The sequence below is a fragment of the Lepidochelys kempii genome, chromosome 19 (genome assembly GCF_965140265.1).
Source record: "Lepidochelys kempii isolate rLepKem1 chromosome 19, rLepKem1.hap2, whole genome shotgun sequence".
Lineage (NCBI taxonomy): Eukaryota > Metazoa > Chordata > Testudines > Cheloniidae > Lepidochelys > Lepidochelys kempii.
The window spans coordinates 7683980-7702106 of record NC_133274.1 but is presented as its reverse complement, the minus strand read 5'-3'; the positions used below and the strand labels follow the sequence as shown (position 1 = coordinate 7702106).

At 48.4% G+C, this 18127-nt stretch overlaps 1 protein-coding gene across 2 annotated transcripts; it reads left to right on the top strand.

The window, feature by feature from the left end:
- Positions 1-203: 203 nt before the first annotated feature.
- Positions 204-12497, top strand: HEYL (hes related family bHLH transcription factor with YRPW motif like). Of its 2 annotated transcripts, XR_012155620.1 has the most exons (6): positions 204-784; positions 5223-5289; positions 6155-6238; positions 7570-7651; positions 9144-10015; positions 11952-12497. XR_012155620.1 is itself a non-coding variant. In XM_073317665.1 (5 exons), exons 1-5 carry the CDS (start codon positions 705-707, stop codon positions 9821-9823), a joined length of 993 nt encoding a protein of 330 aa, XP_073173766.1. In that variant the 5' UTR covers positions 204-704; the 3' UTR covers positions 9824-12497. The 2 variants fall into 2 exon arrangements, 1 of the variants encoding a protein (XP_073173766.1); XM_073317665.1 differs by having other exon boundaries at positions 9144-12497.
- The last annotated feature ends 5630 nt before the right edge of the window (positions 12498-18127 follow it).

Below are 18127 nucleotides of genomic sequence, written 5' to 3'. Positions count from 1 at the left end.
GCCTTTATCAGGCCCATCGCTTTCCCACGGTTTTCTGTTGCCAGTGAGGTCACTGGTCCCTTTAAACCGCGGCGGGGACCAATCACCGAGGCGGGCAGGGGGGCGAGGGGAAGGGGGGGGGGCCGGGCCGGTTCACACGGGCTGCTCCTTTGACAGGAAGGCGGGGGCAGGGAGGGGAGTGGGAACCTGGGAAAGCCGGAGCAGCCGAGCGATCCGACACTGCGGGGCGAGGGACGTGCCGGGCAGAGCGAGACGGGGCCGGACGGGAGCGGGCGGAGGAGCTGCCCGTAGGCGTCGGGGGCGATTTCCTCTTCCCAGCCCGGCGGGGGCGCGGGGGGGGGGACTTGGGTCTCTTCCCTTCCTACAGCCAGAAGGGGAGCAGGGCCGCGGAGACGGGACCGATCGCACAGCGCCCGGCCAGGGTGGGACAGCTCCCAACTCCCCTTTCCACCCCCCCCGACGGACCCTATCCACCCCCGCGGGTGCGGGACAGCCATTCCCCCCCCATAGACCCCCGATCGCCCCCACGTGCGGGGAGGGTGCGGGATAGCCTCCCCCCCATAGACCCCCGATCGCCCCCACGTGCGGGGAGGGTGCGGGAGAGCCTCCCCCCCATAGACCCCCGATCGCCCCCACGTGCGGGACAACCCCCCCCATAGACCCCAACGTGCGGGGAGGCTGTTTGCCCGTCGCTGTCTCGGAGGATGAAGCGGCTGAGCGAGGAGAGCTGGTCGGGCTCGGAGTCGGACGGGACCATAGACGTGGGCAAAGAGGAGGAATACAGGTAAGGAGGGACAGGTCAGGGCACATGGGAGGGGCAGTGCGGGGGGGGGCTGGCATGGGGGTCAGGGTGCACTGGGGCAGGGAGGGCTGGAGCAATTTGCACAGTAGGGGGGCTGAGAGCCCCTGAACCAAACTGTAAACCCTGGAGATGATGGAAGCCACTTCCAGGGAGTGGGGGGCGGCCACCCCCCTAGTTCCAGCACCTATGCACCGGGGAGGTGGGTTTAGAGCCCAGCAGGGTCCTTCCAGCAGCTCCAGAGCCAAGCACTGGGAGTTCCCATCTCAGCCAGGCCACCCACTTGGGGCCACAGGCTGACCCGCCTCTGTGAACTTGGGCTAATCCCAGAATGGGCAGGGAGGGTGTGAGGATGATTTGTGCAATGCTCTGGGACTGGAAAGTGCGAATGACCAGGGTTAATCATCATCATAAACCTCACAGCTGGAAAGCAAGGGACAGAAACTCACCCCAGCCCCCAGTGAAGGGATAGTGAACTGCCAGCCTTGGAGGAAAGGCTAAGGCTAATGCAACTGATTTCCCACTCTCCCATCATGGCTAAGGGAAAGGAATAATCTCACCTTTTTTAACCCAAGCTCCTAGCTCCCCAAGAGACAGCTATGTATGCTCCCCCAATGCAAGGGCCAGTATCTATAATCTGCAGCGCTGTTTATCTGAAACCTCCCAAAGAATTTTGGATGAGTGAGTTTGTCCTGTACTAGACACTCTGCCCGTGGAGTCATAATGCACCCATTGCCCGGTTAGGCCAAGGTTCATTTGCTCTTTATTGAATGCGGGAGGGATTGTGGTTTTCCCGCGGTACGAGTTTTTTACATTGTACAAACCAAATAATGTTAGCAATGGACATTACCCATTGAGGGAGCTGAGTTTCAGCACCTGGGCTCCTCTCAGGCTCGAGCACTCTGCAGCTTGGGAAGACGGTTAAAGGAAAGGAGCTGGCCCTGTGCGATTTCCCCCTCTACGGTGCTATTTTAATTCTTTGCAAGGTCCCTGATCACTGCAGTTCTGTATGTTAAGGGAGCCTTGCTGCTGTTCCTCAAAGCACTGTGTTCCCACGCTGTGTCATCTGTTTGCCAGCAGCCCAGGCACTGCCCGTGGAAACAGACAGAGGAGGAATGTGCAAAGCACTCTGAAACTTGTTTTCTTCTCTGTCTTATGCATCAGTTGCATGTGAACACTCATGTCTACAGCCCAGTATCCCCCAGTGCACCCGTAGAAATAAACCCTTCGCTGCTTGATAGCTTGAATACAGAAATCACCCATGGCCTCATTCTGTGAGCATCTCTTGCTAGGTGCCTCAGCGGGATATGCTCAGATTCTCGCAGAATTAGGCCCTAAAGAACATTAGTACTTGCTGATATTAGCACTCAGCGTTACTCGGCACCGTACAGGCAACAGAGAGCAATTTACCCAACACATAACACACGTTAGTGGCGTTAGACAAATACATAGCACACATGCATCCAGCGGTAACACAACTATGGAGTGTATCCGTATATCATCCACCCTCCCAACGCACATGTCATATATCACATCACAGATCTATACAGCACAACGCCACAGTCTGTCTTACAACACACTGTTGGACATAACAGTACATAGTGGAACCGTCTCAATCATTTATGTCAGGGAACAACCATAGAGATAGGGTTGATCTCTGTTGCAATTGAAAATATGTATTTCCAAAGCAAGATGTAAAACATAACATTATGATTGTTATATAATTTATTATACTGTGGGTGGTGGGTAGGGGCCCCATTGTGTTTGTACAGCACCCAGCACGTAACGAAAGAACAGTTCCTGCCCTGACAAGTTTACAACCTAAGTAATGTACTAGTGTAAGAAATGTAGCAGGCAAAGAGAAACACCGCCAAGTGGGGAGTGTTGCCTAGAGCTTGGAGTAATTTGGGACAGTAAGTCAGGAGTTTGGGGTTTGATTCCCGACTCCACCACTGATTTGCTGTGTGACTTTGGGGATAAACTGCTGGCATTGCAAAGCATAATTAACTCGGGTTTGTAAACGGCAGAGATCCTGAGCTGAAGGTTGGTACAGATTGAAAGTGATTATTTTTGTTTATTAAATAGCCAGCTGAACAATACTACAAATGACAAAGTCAGACAACAAGAAATGTATCAGTCATAGTCCTCCAGAAACTTAGACCAAATCGCCTTAAATTCCTCAGTCAAATGGAAGAAACCCTTTTGAAGTAAGCCAAATCCATCCGTCCAGTGTCTGGAACTGCAGTTTGCAAAGAGCAATGCATTCAAACAAAATGGGACTTTCTACTTTCCTACAAATGGAGGTTCAGGGTATTCAAACTGACTGTTAGTGAGTTCTATTGGACACATACACCACACACCCATACTGCACATCAAATCACATCCCTGTACCATATATACACACACAATCCCACATACAACAGTACAAATAAGAGTAAATACTCCTTGCTGTGAGCACATGCAAATGCTCTCCCATGTCCACTCTCTCACCATGCACACACACAAACAGAGTATACACATAGACACAGGGAAAACACGCAGCAGGCATGGAAAGACTACAAAAAATGGGGTATATGAGATGGTACTTAAGGTAAGAGTTTGTCATTGTGTGTGATTTATGTGAAACATTGTTACTCGTACTGAGAGATCAACAAATCCATGTCCAGTAGCCTTTTGACGACATTCATTGTGTTAATCAATAACATATAACAGACGCACCATGTGAAGGTTGCCCTCTTGCCCCGGCTCACTAATGTGGACTTGGTTATTTGAATGTTACTAATCACTTCTCTTGCCATATGGAAGAAGAATTATAGTGAATCAACTTCTGGAAACCCCCCACCTTGTGCCTAACAAAATGTACTTTTAATGGACCGTGCTCATTCTAGGTTTTGGCCTGTTATGCAGAACACACTCTGCCTACAGAGATTTATTTAACAGGTTCTGCCATTAAAATGCTCTGTCAAACTGAAAAATATTGTGGTTTGATGGAGTGAACCCAAACCCCTTTCCAGACGTATATTTCTTATTTGCTCTTCAGGTCCCTTGGGATGTCTGTACTGGAGAATGTTGTAAACTGTGTTTAGATTTTATCATCTTTGCTTCAAATGTCTCAAGAGGCAGGAACAGTCCAGCAGTTGGTCAGTTTCAGGAGCTGGGGTTGAGAGAAAAGTCTCCCAAGGACCACGGGAGATAAGTCAAGCAGAGGACTTTTGTAGCTTCTCTCTCAAACATACACATGGGTTCCACATCTGTGAAGTCCCCCATCTTCTAACTGTCTGTCCCTCTAAAGGATATGCTTCCTTTGAAATCCAAACGTACCTATGTCCCATGCAAAGCTGCTCTTATCCTGCATTTATTTTCCTGCATTATACAGCAGAATTGTAACAGTGAGATGATGAAAATGTTGTTTATATTAAAGATTTGACCTCCCCTTGTATTGTGCTTCCTGCACCATTACTTTGGGTCTTTTGTCTCACCTTTGGGTCTCAGCTGATGAAAGGTCTGAAGAGCAGTCTCCCCTAGTTTTTCCCATTCTAGATCTCTTTTTCCGGGGCTTCTACACTGCAGCTTGTGACATCTGGTTGGGGACAACAGCGCCTTCAGGGACTGTCTATTGGCAGGCAGTGATCACTGTGCTGAGTAATGTAACGAGGCATTTTCTACCTACTTCCGCCTTCACAGCTGAGCTCCATCTCTATGGTGCTCCAGTCCCTCTAATTATGGGGAGCAACTGGTTTTGTCCGTTTAAAAGTTTACCTTTCAGCTGTTTGCTGTGTAACCAGATACTGCCCTGGGGAATCCAGGATAACTTTATGTCTGTCACAGGAGAAGCAAACATGCAGCTGCAAGAAGTGTTCTTCTCAGGGAAATAATTGCATGATCCAGGAAAGCTCTGACCAACCACATAAATGCTGTCACCAGGCCTGATCCTGAGGCATGAGTTCCCTGACTCCTCCTTACATCAGTGGGAGTTGTGGGTGCTCGGATCCATTATCACAATGATGGTATAAAATGCTGCAGGTTTATAAAAGAGATCTGAAATCTGGAAGAACAGAGAAAACCAGGGACTCTAAAGATCAGATCTTTGCTTTTGCAACAAGTCAGGAAGATGCTGTCTATTTTGATACCAAAAGACAATATATGCCTCTTAGCAGAACGGCCTGCCAGAAATCTCTTGCAGTCTGATGGGCATTTTCAGGGAGGAGAGATCCCAAGTCCCACCCAGCTCCCCTTGCCACCTCCCACTTTACTTAGCTCTAAGTAGACTGTGCTTAAAATGGTACAGAAATCTCAAGACTCCCTTCTAGGTGGGAAATCCCATGTGGAGAGTGGGTGTAAAGTCTGTGTGTGTGGTTAACAAATAGACAGCAGCTGAAACACCTCCCCACTCCCTTTTTTTCTTCTTCTTCTTTCTATACAGCCAAGTATCCAGGGCTGTTTCTCCCACCACCACATCTCAGATACAAGCCAGGAAGAAGCGGAGAGGGGTGAGTAGCATTTATGCTACAAAACCTAACAGCCATATTGTGCCCGTCAGTGGCATGCACAGATTGAGGACATGTGAATGCTGTAAGGTTTTTAATGCTCATTACCGAGTAAGCTATAGTTCAGCAAAGAAATGGGCCGTTGTAACCCTTCTGTCTCATGGATCTCTATTGTTAACGAAGGTGAGCTCCATATCCCAAGGGAGAAGCAGTGTTAGAACAGTATAGGAAAGAGGCTTCTATTTCCAACTCTACAACACCAGAGATGGGCTCTTCTGGGGGCTGGGCTCTTCTGGGGCCTGGAGAGGCTCCAGGCATAACTTAGCTTTGGTGGCCTAAGTCACAGCATCCTCCCTGAGCTGCCCTCTGGACCCTGCACTGGCTGGAATCTCCCTAGGGCTGCATGATGCTGCCCTGTGTCTAGCACGTCCCTTGTGATGGGGTCCTCTGAAGGTACAGCTTTTCCTCCACCCTGCCTTCACTGGAGAAAGTGTCCTCAGTGGCAACTGGGGCTTGTCGGGCATGTTAATGCTGCTCTGGCCCTTTTATCCACCCTATAGGGGTTGGGATCCCACCCCAAGTGTTGTTGGGCAAGTCATTTAACTCCCCCCACCCCCATGCCTCAGTTTCTCCATTGGTAACACTGATTTATTTCATTTAATGAAAAGTGCCTATCTAAAATTGTAGATATTAAAAATGGGGGACAATCTGTACCCCATGGAGGGCTATGAGGCTCCATTAACCAGTGCTTGTTAAAGAATTTGAGATCCCTAGATGGAAGGCATTCTAGAAATGGGAGGTATATGTCTAAAAATGATTATGGGATATGGGGCCCAGCTACGCTCCTCTGAATGGAATTATTTTGTAGATCATTGAGAAACGGCGCCGTGACCGTATTAACAGCAGCCTGTCTGAACTGCGGCGTTTAGTCCCCACTGCCTTTGAGAAGCAGGTACGTGAAGAATGTTAGACGTGACCATTTTCCCCCCAGGGGCTTATAGTTTTAAGAAAGGCAATGGTGTCCCTAGCTTCTGTCTGCCAGAATCTGGGAATGAGCAACAGGGGATGGATCACTTGATGATGGCCTGTTCTGTTCACTCCCTCTGGGGCACCTGGCATTGGCCAGAGTCAGAAGACAGGATACTGGGCTAGATGGACCCTTGATTTGGCCCAGTAGGGCCATTCTTTTATGTTCTTATGTTAAAGAAAAGACCTTCTGGTGCTTATGAACAAACATTCAGAGAGGGGTCATATCAGCAGAGTAAATTATCTTCAGGCAGCCCAAATCAGGGTTGTGGTTCAATGGTTGGGAGGCATCTTGCTTTTACAGCCATTTCATCCTAGGCATTAATTTAATTAGCTCTCATTAGCTGAGCAGGGTTTGGGTTGGACAGCAGTCAGAGCTTGGGTAGGAGATCTGAGGACCACCAGCTGGTGCTGCAGAAAGAGATGCTGGTGATGGAGTAGGCAGCATTCCTCTCTCTGAGTCGCCAATGCTGCCCTAATGCTTAAGCAGCTGCTGTCTTCTGGATGAGATCTAAAAACCAGGTCCTACCCATTCTCTGTGAAAAGATCTCCTGAAATCCAAGTCACATGTCCGGCATATGTGATTGTTGTTTCTTTTTGTCCCCTGTTAACATCTGTTTATCTAAAGGCCCCAAACCTCTCAGGGTACTTTTCCCAGTTGGGGTGCTAAACCCAAGAGTCGTGCTCAGATTGTAACTTGGGTAATGCCATTCTGTTTACCTAAATTCCTTCTGCAACTACATTTGGAGATGTTATTCTTCACTGGTCCAGCTCCAAAGTGTTACGTAATGTCAACGGCGCACAATGACTGCTGCATTCCACCCCAGAGGTGTCTGCATTTCACTGATGGGTAATTGTTAAATACAGTCTGTAGATCCTGTTAGGATTCTTCAGGGTTGAAAACCCCATAAACGCTCTAAATTATTATCACTCAGAGGATAAGTAGGTGGTAAAATAGGGTGGTAATAAATCTTCCAGGAAACCTTATGGAGAATAAAAGACATTTAGCTGCAGCAGGGACGAACGGAAACAGAGATTTTCAGTTTGCCTCACAGCATCTTTTGAGGGGAGATCCATTTTCCTTACCACTTGATTCGAGATGAGTCTGAATCCAAACCCTGAATCTGTTCATCTGCCCATTTCTGGAAAGTTCAGGTCCCCTTGCTGATGGCTCCCTTAATGAGATGGAATCCTAGATTTTAAAACAGTGGATTGATAGTCTCTCTTTCTCTGCCCCTCCCTGCTTTCAATACACAGGGCTCCTCCAAGCTGGAGAAGGCAGAGATCCTGCAAATGACAGTGGACCATTTAAAAATGCTTCATGCCACTGGAGGAACAGGTGAGAACCGCTTCTGTAAACGTGTGTACTGAGGGTGAAATCCTGGCTGTATTAAAAGCAATGGCAAGACTCCCACTGATCTCCCCTAGGGGGACAGGATTTCTTTTGAGGGGAGGAAAATTCACCCTTGACTCTGAGAGCAGCGTCCCATTCTTATTGTCCGTTGTTTACTCCAGAAATCATTAACACGAAGGTTATAGAAATTATTTGGTGTTTGCTTTTGAAAGGAAGCGGCTCTCCCATGGGGAGACTTTCCACTTCCAGTGCTACTATTTGTTCTCCTGCATATGGGTCAGGGTCTCACATTTAGGCCTTGGCAGACTGAGGTGTGCCATATGGTGTGTCCCGTGTTACCACAGAAAAGGCAGCCAACTCCCAGAACAACGACAGCTATGCACACAGACCCGGGCAAGGCTACACACTTAGTCATGCTTGCAAATGGATCTGGCTTCCAAACCAAAGTCTGCCTCCTCCACATCCCATTGGGATACATTTCCTGGCACTGCCTGGAGTCTGGTTAGTGACTCGGCATAGAAACATGCCTTTTTCCACCCCCCCATCTAACAGTTTGTAACACACAAGGGGATACACGTCGTCCGCAAGAGCAAAGTTCCCATTCTCCGCTTGCCCAGTGACTCTGGCGGGGATCTCAGTTTCAACACAGTAAACCTCTGACTCGATTAAAACACAGTTCTGTCTCGCTGGGTAGATGGGACTAGACTGTGGACTTTAGCAGAGTTACATCATGGTCTAGGAACATTGTTTAAATACTCAGCTTGACTATGCTACAAGGCTGAAACATGGTGTCAACAGGGTCCCCAAAATGTGAAGTGGTGCAGTATTTTGTCCATGCTGGTTGCACTCTCTGGTTTATTGCCCATCCTCTCGGGAAGCCCAAGAAGGAAAGAGACTGAAGGAACAATTGGTAGTTTTATTGTGCCTCATTGATCGTCTCCACAATCCAAGGCTTTGGGCCCTCTAGAGCCAATAGTCTTAGGTCTGAGACTGTCTCGTATCCTCCAGTTGGACATCTGTTTAAATAAAATATGAGTAACAGAGTCAAACAGTTGTCTCTAAATGCAGGGAGGGGCCATTAAGCTGTCCATTGCGAAGTAGACACCACACAACCTGCTGGTCTAGGAATGGCCATACCAGAAGAGACTCAGCTAGTCCAGAATATTGCCTCCAGTAGCAGCCAGTGACAGAATTAAAAGGAAATTACTTCCTGATCCTGGCTGGTGATCAGTTTATGCCCTGAACCAAGAACATTGATGGCCCTGATCATTTTATCCTAGCTAGAGTAACTGCAGATGCTAGTCTTATTCATGTAAACATCAAATTCTTTTTTCAAGCTCACCCGGCTATTTGCTTCAATAATATCATGGGGCGCCAAATTCCTCAGGTTAAATGCGCAATTACGTTAAAATTTGTAGTGAAATCAGTTGTCTGTGCTCTTGGTGGACATGCTGCTATATATGTCTTTTTCTCCCAGGGTTCTTAGATGCCCGAGCCCTGGCTGTGGATTACAGGAGTATCGGCTTCCGTGAATGCCTCACTGAAGTTGTCAGATACCTTGGTATCCTTGAGGGACAAAACGGTGCTGATCCTATCCGGCTACGACTCCTCTCCCACCTGAATAATTATGTTGCTGAAATGGAGCCTTCGCCTATGGCCACTTCCCTTCTGCCCTTTCAGATGTGGCCCTGGTCATTCCTCCACAATTCCACAGCCCCCGCCAATCAAGTACTAATACCCAGGAGGGAGGTTGTCCCGGGTCTAGCTGTCTTGACTGCTTCCCCCCTGGCTTATCCAAGTACCACCATGAGAAGGGCTCCCGTTCGCCGAATTCCTAGTGCCATCATGCCAGCCCGCCGAAACTTCCTGTCCAATAGGATGGCCTCTTCGTCCCGGAGGGCTAGACCCACAGTGACATCAACAACCCCATGTGCCATGTCCAGTGTGCCATCAGCAAGTGGTGCCCTGAGAGATGCCACCTCTAGGAGCAGCCAGATTGCAACGTTCCTGCTCTCCTCCACCTCTCCTGGAGTTCCCATACCACCTGCTTCTTACACAGCTCCTCCTGCTTTGAATGATTCTCCCCAGGGGCCAGGGACCAGAGGTGGAACTTCCAGACTCTGCCGCTCCTGGGCTACTGAAATTGGGGCTTTCTGATCCCTCCCTGACAAAATCCTAATGGAGACAAAAATCATCAGCAGCCACTGCTCAGAAAGCATGCTTCGATGAACAGCTTCTTTCCTGCTTTGCAGAAATAAAGGATCCTCTCCTCACCTTGCCATCCCTTCTTATTCCTCACGTCATCTTCCCTCCCTCCCCATCACACTGTCTCCCTCTTTTCCATTTCAGGTTTGCAGATTTTTTGTTGAACTGAATGTATTTGTCTGTGTACAGCTCCACTAAAGGTTATGGGTGAGGTTTATACACAGATCCTAATTCAGACCTTTCCCTTCTCCAGCCCAGGCCCTGGTAGAGCTGACTGTTGCAGTCTGAAAAATGTACACCAGCCTTGGCACTGATTTGACTTTGCTGGAGACACAGAGCTCCCAAGCAGTGACACTTTCTAACACTTGTATGCAGTGGTGTTGTAGCCATGAAGGTCCCAGAATGTTAGCAAGACAAGATGGGGGAGGAAATATCTTTTATTGGACCAACTTCTGTTGGTGACCAAGACAAGCTTTCCATCTTATACAGAGCTCTTCCTCAGGCCAGCCCTGAAGAAGAATTCTGTGTCAGCTCGAAAGCTTGTCTCTCTCACCAACAGAAGTTGGTCCAATAAAAGATATTCCCTCCTGCACCTTGACTTTCAAACATTGACTTCCTCCTAGCTTCAGCATGTTGTTTGACACGATCTAAGTGAGGTGAGACATGTTGGCGAGTAATAGAGACAATCTACCACACGCACACAAACTGTCCTTTGATAACTGAACCCAACCCCCATCAGGATTGCCGTAAACAGTCAGGACACTTGGGAGGTTCCTCTCCGTTGGCCAGCCCCATTCTGTTGATCTCTAAAAATGGAGAGCTTGACATTATGCGTAACAAGCTGATTCAAAACCACAGAACCCTGAGGGACGACTTGGTTGAAAACGTAACAGTTCCCCATCTCCCTCTGAACTGACACCCTGTGATACCCAGTATGCATTCCTGCTGCAAAGAATTATCCCAGCACAGGACTTCCTGTACTTAAGACCTCAATACTATGTGCAGTCCACATTTTCATTTCCCGTGGCTCGGCTTTTACCTAAAACCAGGGCCTTCCCAAGTGTCACTAGTGAACTTGATTTACGGAAACATTTGCCTGATCCTGTGCTTAGATCAATGCAGTTATCAGAATGTTTTCAGGAGGGAGTATCAGACATTACTGTGCAAAATGCCTTTGCCAGCTGCTGTTTGGGATTCCCTATGTAGATAATTCAGATGTCTGTGAGAGAGACAGACCTTGCTCATCCAGTGAAGCATTACAGAGTAAGGGAGCAGGTTTCCGAAGTGACACCTGTCATGGAGGGGAGGACTTGGGAGCTGAACTACGAGGAAAAAGGATACCCTTCCTTCTCTCTTCCCCTCTTCAGCCATCAATCCTCCCTCCCCATATGAAAATACATTACCATAAAGGGAAGAGTGGAAGAAAGCATCCTTTACCCCAGGCTCCTCCTTTGTTTTCACCAACTTCCAGATCCTTAATTAAATTTTCTAGCCTGTTCCGCCAGGCCCACCTCTACCCTTTTTCTTTATCGCCATGTTCTCTGCATGGACTTGATCCCAAACCCACTGAAGTCAATGGCAGTCTTTCCACTGACTTCATGGGCTTTTGACCAGCCCCTAGAATGTCCTCTGTCTCTTGAAAGCTTTCTCTGCCTTTGTCTTCTCTCTGTGCGATCCTATATAAATGCCAAGGATGATGATTATTATTTGGTTCCTACTGCAATCAGCTGAGAAGTGGCAGTAGTAAGAGAGTGCTCAGAAGTTGCCCGAATGGGTGTAGGAAATGCTGTTTATATAAAACAGAAGCATAGGAAGGGCAGTTGGTGTGATCTGGTGACCAGATGGCCATGGAGTCTATGAGAACCAGGGCCTGTTTCCACAGAAGGGGTTGGGAGACTAGAACTGTTCCTCCCAACCAAGACATCTGGCCACCCTAGCCACAGGCTGTCTATTGCCCCGGTGCACTTCTCTTGGCATTATTATTTTATATAACATATAAGAAGGCAGTATACCTCCACTTAAACCAACGCAAGACCCCTCTTCCCTGAACCTGTGTTTTTATTTTCTTGGATTTATGCAGAAGCTGGCATTGGTCCAGTTGAATACCCTCTAATTGCATCAACGTGACCCTTGCCTGAGTCAGTGGTGCCATGCCAGGAAGGGCAAAGCAGAGAAAGGAACAAAGGGGGAACAGTGAGTAGTGTCTTTTTATGTAACAGACCCTCCCCATCCCAGACGTCAAGCAAGTGGCCAGTTGTGTATTGAACTGGTGGCTCAGCAGTGGCATTGATACAGCTGTGTATCTGACATACGTATGTTAAATGTATATGGGTCAGACAGACTTGTTTTGGAAGTGAGTCCCTCCTGATTGCTCTCAATACACATAAATGCCCCTGGCCCCCGGTACTTGTCCTCACTCATTTCCTGAGGTGGCAGAGTCAATCGGGAATGCAATATTCCTTTATTCCAATATTCCAATATTCCGTTCGGAGAAGTTCCCTGTGGACTGGTTGTTCCTGGAGCTAGTCTGTGCCTTAGAGCCCACACTTTGCACTGCGCAGAGCTGTTAACATTGTGAGCTGTCAGACATCCAGCAAAAGGTGTCAAATAAAGTCTTCCAAACCCATGTCATGGTTGTGAAATGTGCTGTTGTGTCACAGTCTGTTTTGCTGGAGATGTCACATGAGATCCCTTTGCAACTCTTCAGTCAGCTTTGGACTTGAAGATGATTCCAAATTACTGAAAATAGTTGAGTTTTGCCACCTCACTTTTCCAGATCATTTATGAATATGATGAACAGTACAGGTCCCAGTACAGATTCTTGGAGAACCCCGCTATTTATCTCTCTCCATTGTGAAAACTGACTATTTATTCCTACACCTTGTCTTCTATCTTTTACCCAGTTACTGATCCATGAGAGGACCTTCCCTCTTAACCCATGACAGCTTACTTTGCTTGAGAGCCTTTGGTGAGGGATCTTGTCAAAGGCTTTCAGAAAATCTACGTACACTATATCCACTGGATCACCTTTGTCCACATGTTTGTTGATCCCCTCAAGGAGTTCTAGTAGATTGGTGAGGCATGATTTCCCTTTACAAAAACCATGTTGACTCTTCCCCAACAAATCATGTTCATCTATGTATCTGTTCTTTGCTGTAGTTTCAACCAATTTGCCCGGAACTGAAGTTAGGCTTACTGGCCTGTAATTGGATAGCCTCTGGAGCATTTTTAAAAAATTGGTGTCACATTAGCTATCCTCCAGTCATCTGGTACAGAAGCTGATTTAAATGATAGGTTACATATAACAGACAAGAGACAAGGTGAATGAGACAATATCTTTTATTGGACCAACTTCTGTTGGTGAGAGAGCCAAGCTTTTGAGCTACACAGAGCTCTTCCTCAAGACTGGGCAAGAGGAGACATTCGTTATATTGCAGATGCTCTGATTAGGGTTGCCAGTTTTGGTTGGAGGTTTCATCACATGACATAATCTTTAATTATAGATTCATCTTTAATTCCTGGAGACTCCAGGACAATCCTGGAGGGCTAGCAATCCTAGCTCTGATTGTAAGGAGTAACTACATTTATTTGCCAAAGTTTCCGTGCGTGAATAATTTTGCCCACCTATGTTCTCCCGTTTTAAATGGATGAAATGATCGTCCCCATCTCCTGACCCTTCTTCCAGTCAAATGCAGGAGGAAGCACTTCTGCTTTTAATATGATTCAGGTCTGCCCCCTAATGGTAAAGCCAAAAAGTTAATGAGAAATCCTGACTCAGGCTCAGAGGATACAATAAGACATAGAGTCTATGGCTACCACTGATGAAATGTGACCTTCCAGCATCCAACTGAAAATTCATATTAAAAAAATAGCCTACCTCTTACCATAGTGTACAGTGCCAGTACTTAATGAAAAGGAGGGTTTGTGGCACCTCAGAGACTAACCAATTTATTTGAGCATGAGCTTTCGTGAGCTACAGCTCACTTCAATAAATTGGTTAGTCTCTAAGGTGCCACAAGCCCTCCTTTTCTTTTTGCGAATACAGACTAACACGGCTGCTACTCTGAAACCTGTACATAATGAATTACTTTTCAGAATCATGACAAATAAATGACCTTGGAAGACCACAGGGCAAAGGGACTTGCACTGACCTGCCATCACTAGGAGCATACTCGGAGAATAAGGAATATTAAGAGAACATAATCAGAAACCTTTGCTCCAGCCACCTCTGAAGGCCTGAAGAGTGCAGATAGAGAAAGCTCTCTGGGATCCAGGCCCCACAGTCAGAGGGAGCCCGGAAGCATCTGGAATCAGCCAGATGATCTTCTGAGGTCCCTTCCAACTCTGATAGTCTATGAGTCTATGAGAGCAGTAGGATCCATTTGACTCACCAACTGTTTTGGGCACAGAAAGCAGAAGATGGATCTTGTGTGCCCTCCCCCCACCCGCATGTCAATTCACTTTGTGATATAACCTTCATGTATAAGGAGACAGCATGTGGGAGTCATGTGACTCCAACTTCATGGAAGGGGACACAAAGTTATAATGAATATGCATCTAGAATAATCTTAATATACTCAAGCCCAGGGATCTGGATGCTCAAACAGCTAAAGCAAATGCTGCATTCAGAATGGTTTCCAAGGTACCAAGACCACTGCAGCCCTAGTTTTTGAGGATGTCTGGGCCATTTAAAACTGTATTCTTTCAAGAAAGTTTAATCAGGAGCACTAAACTCTGGGCCAAATTTTTCAAATAGAAATTGCAGGTTGACAGTGTTCTGATCCAGAGCAGGCAGGTGGGCAGTGTACAAACCTCAGAGTGAACATAATGGCAAGTGGAAAGGAAACAGACAATAACATTGTGTCACGCTTTGTTACCCACTCCCAGGTGCCACCAGAGTCCAATGATCTTGTGAGGCGTTGGGAATCTGGCTGCTGAGTTGGGAGGACATGAGCTCCGAAGCAGAAAATGCCAGAGGGCTGGAAAGGAGTTACAACCAAAAAATATTGTAAAACAAGATATTTTATTAATCCATTGATTCCTTTTACTCTTCCACTGTAAATTATTTACCATAGTGGAAGGATAGTTTACCAATAAATAGAAACAACGATTGGTTTTATCGAGGATTAAAGAAAATTAAATGTGCTGTATAACTGAAAAGCCATATTATAACCGCAACAAGACCCTGAAGGATATGTTAGGTTCTCTTAACTTGCACATCATTAATGCCCTGATGTGTCTAACTCTTATACTAAAGAGTCTGCGTAATTATGGATCTCCAGAGCATTGATTCTAGTGAGTCTGGAGTTGGGGCATGTTTCAGCAGTTTTCTTCTCCATTCATTGCTGTTCAACCCTCACCCTTTTACTCACCTGGTGAATGGAGAATGACAACTGGCATCCATAGGGAGATGTTGAAGCACATTGGTCCTGCTCCAGGGCAACGTATGATGTGAACTGGCGTTTTCTTCAGGAACTAGCCCTTGTTCAAGGAAAAGTGATGTTCTAAATACTAGAAGGCAGATTGCTATGGGAACAACTCCAGCTACAGTCACTCCTGATCTCAGTGCTGTGAGGGTATCTCCGAAACCATAGCTAAGAGCCACGCACTTCCAGGGCAGTGAGATAGAATAGTCAGGTGCACATCCTGTCTTCAGGTGCATTTCACTGGCTGCTTTTCTTTCTCTGCTCCCCCTTTCTTCCTGACTCAGTTGGTTTCCTCCTTTTTCACCTCAGTTTCAATCCCATGACACTGTTCCTCTCCTGTGTTTCATCAGCTGCCTAGTAACCTTCTGTTCAATGATTGTCACAGCACCACAAAACATCTTCATTCCATTCCCTTCATGGACTGAAGAGAGACCCTCATCGCAGTCCTCCTCTGCACTGTTTGCAGGGGAGAGGACAAGAATCTCTCTCAAGTGCCATTAAAAATAATCACCCCATATTGACCCAGACTCATGTCCTTATGACCCATTCCCAACTGCCCCTTCCAATGGCCCAACCCCAACTGCCATGGAATCTTCTGGCTCCAACATTTCCATCTCTTCACTGGCGAACGGGATGGCATCGCCTCCTGGCTACGAATTTATCTTGGTGCCATTACAAATATTCAGCTCCGCTTTCCCAATGCAGAAGCAACATGCTTTTGGTATAACTTGAGTGAAGGGGGGATTGGTATGGGGGGGTATATTTTGTTGCCCTGCGGCTGACAGGAGGGTTGGAACGACTGTCAGGACTTGTGTGGTGGGTTGTCCTTAGCCCAGTGGAGGCATGGGGGAGGTTATTGGTAGGAGTTTGCCCCAGAATTGGCATGGGGGGTAGACTGACAGGATTTGAGGTGGGGATGGCCTTTGACAGTTGGAAGGAGGGCAAAAATGGCCAAGTTAAAAGGAGTTGCCAGGATTTGGGTGGGGTTTTGTAGGGGAAAAGTGAATGTCAGGACTTTGCCCGTGTGTTTTGTGGAGTGAAGGGGAAGGGTGTCAGAATTAGTCAGGGGATTTTCCCCTATTTGGTGTGGGAATGATAATCGGGAGATGAATGAAAGTGGCTTTGCCCTTGGACTTTTGAAGAAGTGGGAATGACAGAATGTGTACGCAGGGTGGGCAATGTTGTTCTGGGATTGTCAGGATTTTGGTGGGAAATTGTCCCCTGACTGCAGGGATCAGATTTTAGGAGCAGGTAGATTAGCAAGATTTTTTGGGGGGCAGGGGGTAGGAATTGACCTCTGTTGTCTGAGGGGTGGTGTCAAGATTTGGGATTTTGCCCCTGGACTGCTGGGGAAAGGGGGGGGGATGTCAGAATTTGGGGGCGGGATTTTACCTTCTGCATTGTTGGTGAGCAGTTCTTATCATTTGAGTGGGGTCATGTCCCTGGATTCTCAGGGATGCGCTGCTCAGGATTTGAGTGTAGGTGTTGCCCCTGGATTGGGGTGAGTGAGAGAGGGAGAGAGGGTTTGCCTGTTTTGTTGAAGAGAGTCAGGTTTTGGGGTGGCTGCCTGGATAGGTTACCCAGGATTGTTGGGGAAGAAGAATCCAAGTTTTTGGGGGGTGGGGTGGGGTTGATGTGTGCACGAAGGTTTGGGCATGAGGTCACCCCAGATTATTGGAGGAGGGAGTCAGGGTTTGAGGGGGCTACCCTGATGTGTTTGTGATGTTTGGGAGGGTCAACCTGGATTATTAGCAAGGAGGTCCTGATTTTGGGGGTCTGTCTTAAAGGTGTGTGAGGTTTGGATGGAGGGGGTTGCCCTGGATTATTGGAGAGAGGGTCCTGATTTGTGGGGCTGCCCAGATGTGTGGAGAGGTTGGGTGTGAGGTTACCCCCAGATTACTGGAGGGGGGGGCTCATGATTTGGGGGTGCTGCCCAGATGTGGGCGGTTGGGTGTGAGGTTACCCCCAGATTACTGGAGGGGGGGCTCATGGTTTGGGGGTGCTGCCCATATGTGGGGGGTGAGGTTATCCCCATATTACTGGAGGGGGGGTTCATGATTTGGGGGTGCTGCCCAGATATGGGGGGTGAGGTTACCCCCAGATTACTGGAGGGGGGCTCATGATTTGGGGGGGCTGCCCAGATGTGGGGGGGTTGAGTGTGAGGTTACCCCCAGATTACTGGAGGGGGGTTCATGATTTGGGGGTGCTGCCCATATGTGGGGGTGAGGTTACCCCCAGATTACTGGAGGGGGGGTTCATGATTTGGGGGTGCTGCCCAGATATGGGGAGTGAGGTTACCCCCAGATTCCTGGAGGGGGGGGGCTCATGATTTGGGGGTGGCTGACCAGCTGCGGGGGGTTGGGCGTGAGGTGACCGGGGGGGCTCATGATTTTGGGGGGCCTGCCCAGACTGGGGGGAGGCTGCCGTGTGGACTCCTTGTGGCGGTGCCCGCAGGGGCAGGGGCCGGGCGCGATCCCGAGCGGCCGCGAGCCGCTCCTGCCCCGGCAGGGGTCGCTGCAGCGGGCGGCCCAGCCCTGCGGGGCGGCGGCGGGTCGCTCCCCGCCGGCCCGTGTCCTCTCCGCGGCACGGCGGCCCTTTCACCCCGGGGAGCGGGCTATAAAGGGGGCTCCCCGGGCCCCGGGCCGCCTCTCTGCTCGCCTGGCCGCCGCGCGTGAGTCGGTGTCGGGCCCAGCCGCGCTCCCGCCGCCCCGCGGAAAAAAAACAAACAAAAAAACCCCAAAAAAATCGCAAAAACCCGAGGAAAAAAAAAAAAACGAGCCAGCGCCGGGGCGAGAGCGGCGCCCCCCGGTCCGCGTGTCGGTCCCGTCCG

Bases quoted from the DNA above. Each gene is read 5' to 3' on its own strand.
- HEYL (XM_073317665.1), top strand. From the start codon at position 705: ATGAAGCGGCTGAGCGAGGAGAGCTGGTCGGGCTCGGAGTCGGACGGG. The intron at 785-5,222 runs GTAAGGAGGGAC...CTTTCTATACAG, and splicing joins GGCAAAGAGGAGGAATACAG to CCAAGTATCCAGGGCTGTTT. The intron at 6,239-7,569 runs GTACGTGAAGAA...TTCAATACACAG, and splicing joins CCACTGCCTTTGAGAAGCAG to GGCTCCTCCAAGCTGGAGAA.